Source organism: Aspergillus costaricaensis, assembly GCF_003184835.1.
Source record: "Aspergillus costaricaensis CBS 115574 unplaced genomic scaffold BO79scaffold_66, whole genome shotgun sequence".
Lineage (NCBI taxonomy): Eukaryota > Fungi > Ascomycota > Eurotiomycetes > Eurotiales > Aspergillaceae > Aspergillus > Aspergillus costaricensis.
This window is the reverse complement of record NW_020291866.1, coordinates 10,427-12,595: the sequence shown is the minus strand read 5'-3', so window position 1 is coordinate 12,595 and position 2,169 is coordinate 10,427. Positions and strand designations below refer to the sequence as shown.

Sequence of the window (2,169 nt, the reverse complement as noted above, 5' to 3'; positions counted from 1 at the left end):
TATAGAAGTCTGTTTTATATAAAAAATAAATATTATATATTTATTAAGATAATCTACTATTATAAAAATAATATTAAATCTGTAATAATCTTTCAGGAAAAAGTAAAAGTTTATAAATATATATTATTATAATTAATCAGGAATTAGAAGAGATTAGAATAATTTAAATAATAAATCTTAATATATATTTTTTTTTTTATAAATTAAATAATTATTTATATAATATTAAATATTTCTGTTCCAAGTACTCCAGAAATATTATTATTTAATTAATATTATTATCTTTATTTACCTAGGATAAGCTAGTAATAGTTATTAATAAATTTTATTTAATAATTAGATTTATAAATTATCTTTATTAAAAATTATTAGTTTATTTTAATATAGAAATAATTTATTTTATAAAAAATAATTAGTCTTTTATTAGTAGGCTTATTTTCAGAGATTTTTTAAAAAAAAATAAATATAGTTTATTTTTAAAATATAATTTATAATATAAAAATTTTATTTTACGGGAGCTACTAGTACTGGATTAAAAATTATATTAGATTTTAGAAACTTGGACTTTAGTAATATTTAATAATAATAATTATTAATTATTTCTAAGTTAGTCTTCTTCTGTATAAAATAATTAGTTAATATATTATTTTTTTTTAATTAATATTTAATAATAAAATAATATTAAAATAATATTTTTGTCCAGCAGGCCTGCTGGATATTAAATTTTTTAATAATTATAAAATATTTTAAAACTTGATAATTTATAAAAATTATAAATTTTTTTAATTATTATAAACTCTTCAGTTCTGCTCTTTATTTTATAAGAATATATATAATAATCAGTATTTTTTTATTATAAATATTATAGTTATATTTAGATAAAAATATAGTTTTTAAGTAATAAATTATAAGATATTATATATTTTTAATCTGCTGGTAAAGAATTTCTGTAATTATTTTATTAATTATATTAGTTTTAATATATATAAATTTAGATAGATTATAATAAATTAATATAGAAGTTAATATTAAGATTTATTTTAAAATCTAGAAAACTGTTTTATAAAACTGGTCCTAAATAAATAGAATATTTTTTTAAGTAAATTAATTTATAAACTTAGTAATTTAGCTGTAATTTCTTATAAAATACTAGTAGAAATTATAGAATCTAAGAAATAATTAGATTTTTTTAATAGTAGTTAGATATTATTATTCTATAATTATAGTAGTTTTTATAGAATCAACCTGAATACTAATAGTAGTAATAATAAATTCTAGAAATCTAGTTTTTATTATATAGAATTTATATTTATAGATTACTGTTTGAAGTTTGGTTATTTAAAGATATTTAAAAATTTAATAGATATAAAATTTATGTTTTATCTTATTTTTATTAAAAATTAATATATTATTTATATATATTATAATAAACTTATCCAGGAAATCTATAAGAATCTTATTAATAAAATACTGGAAGATTACTGGTTTATTTATAAATTTAAATAATAATATTTAATATTTAAAGATTTTATAGCAGATTCAGAAAATAATTAAATCTTTAGATTTAGAGTTTATATAAATATAATAAAAATCTTAATAAATATTAAATTTTATAAATATTTTTATATTCTGGAGACGGTCCATCATCTTATTAATTAAAAAAATAAAATAAAGATTTTTATAAATTAAAATATTAAATTTTTAATAATTAATATATAAGTATAGTTCTCTTCCGGGTTTCTTTATTATTAGAATAAAAGAGATAAATAGAACTGTATTAAATATAATAAATTTTTTTTTTAAATTTTTAATAATATAATTATAAGCAGCTTTAAGTTTTTCTAGAATTATCTTATAAAAAGAAATTATTTTTAATAAATTATTTTCTTCTAGTTAGATGTGATAGTTATAGAATTAAAAAATAAATAAAATATTTAATTTTTTTTTAAAAAAGATATTTATTAAGTTATAATAATATTTAAGAAGAATCTATTTTATTTTCTTTTTTTTAATTAGTTTAAATATTTTATTATTAAAATTTATTTTTTTTATAATAGCCTTCTTAATTATACTTAGAAATATAATAAATATTTTTAATTCAGAATTTTAAAAATATTTATAGAAGATAACAGTTTTAATAAAAATTATTTTAATTTTTTTAAAAATATT

The 2,169-nt window shown here is 12.4% G+C and overlaps 1 protein-coding gene across 1 annotated transcript; it reads right to left on the bottom strand.

Moving 5' to 3' along the window:
• Positions 1 to 1,701: 1,701 nt before the first annotated feature.
• BO79DRAFT_161823 (uncharacterized protein) lies at positions 1,702 to 1,860 on the bottom strand (the record flags this gene model as incomplete). Its single annotated transcript, XM_025679040.1, has 1 exon — positions 1,702 to 1,860. A coding segment is annotated over one exon (159 nt), but the record flags the coding sequence as incomplete, so codon positions are not given.
• Positions 1,861 to 2,169: the final 309 nt, after the last annotated feature.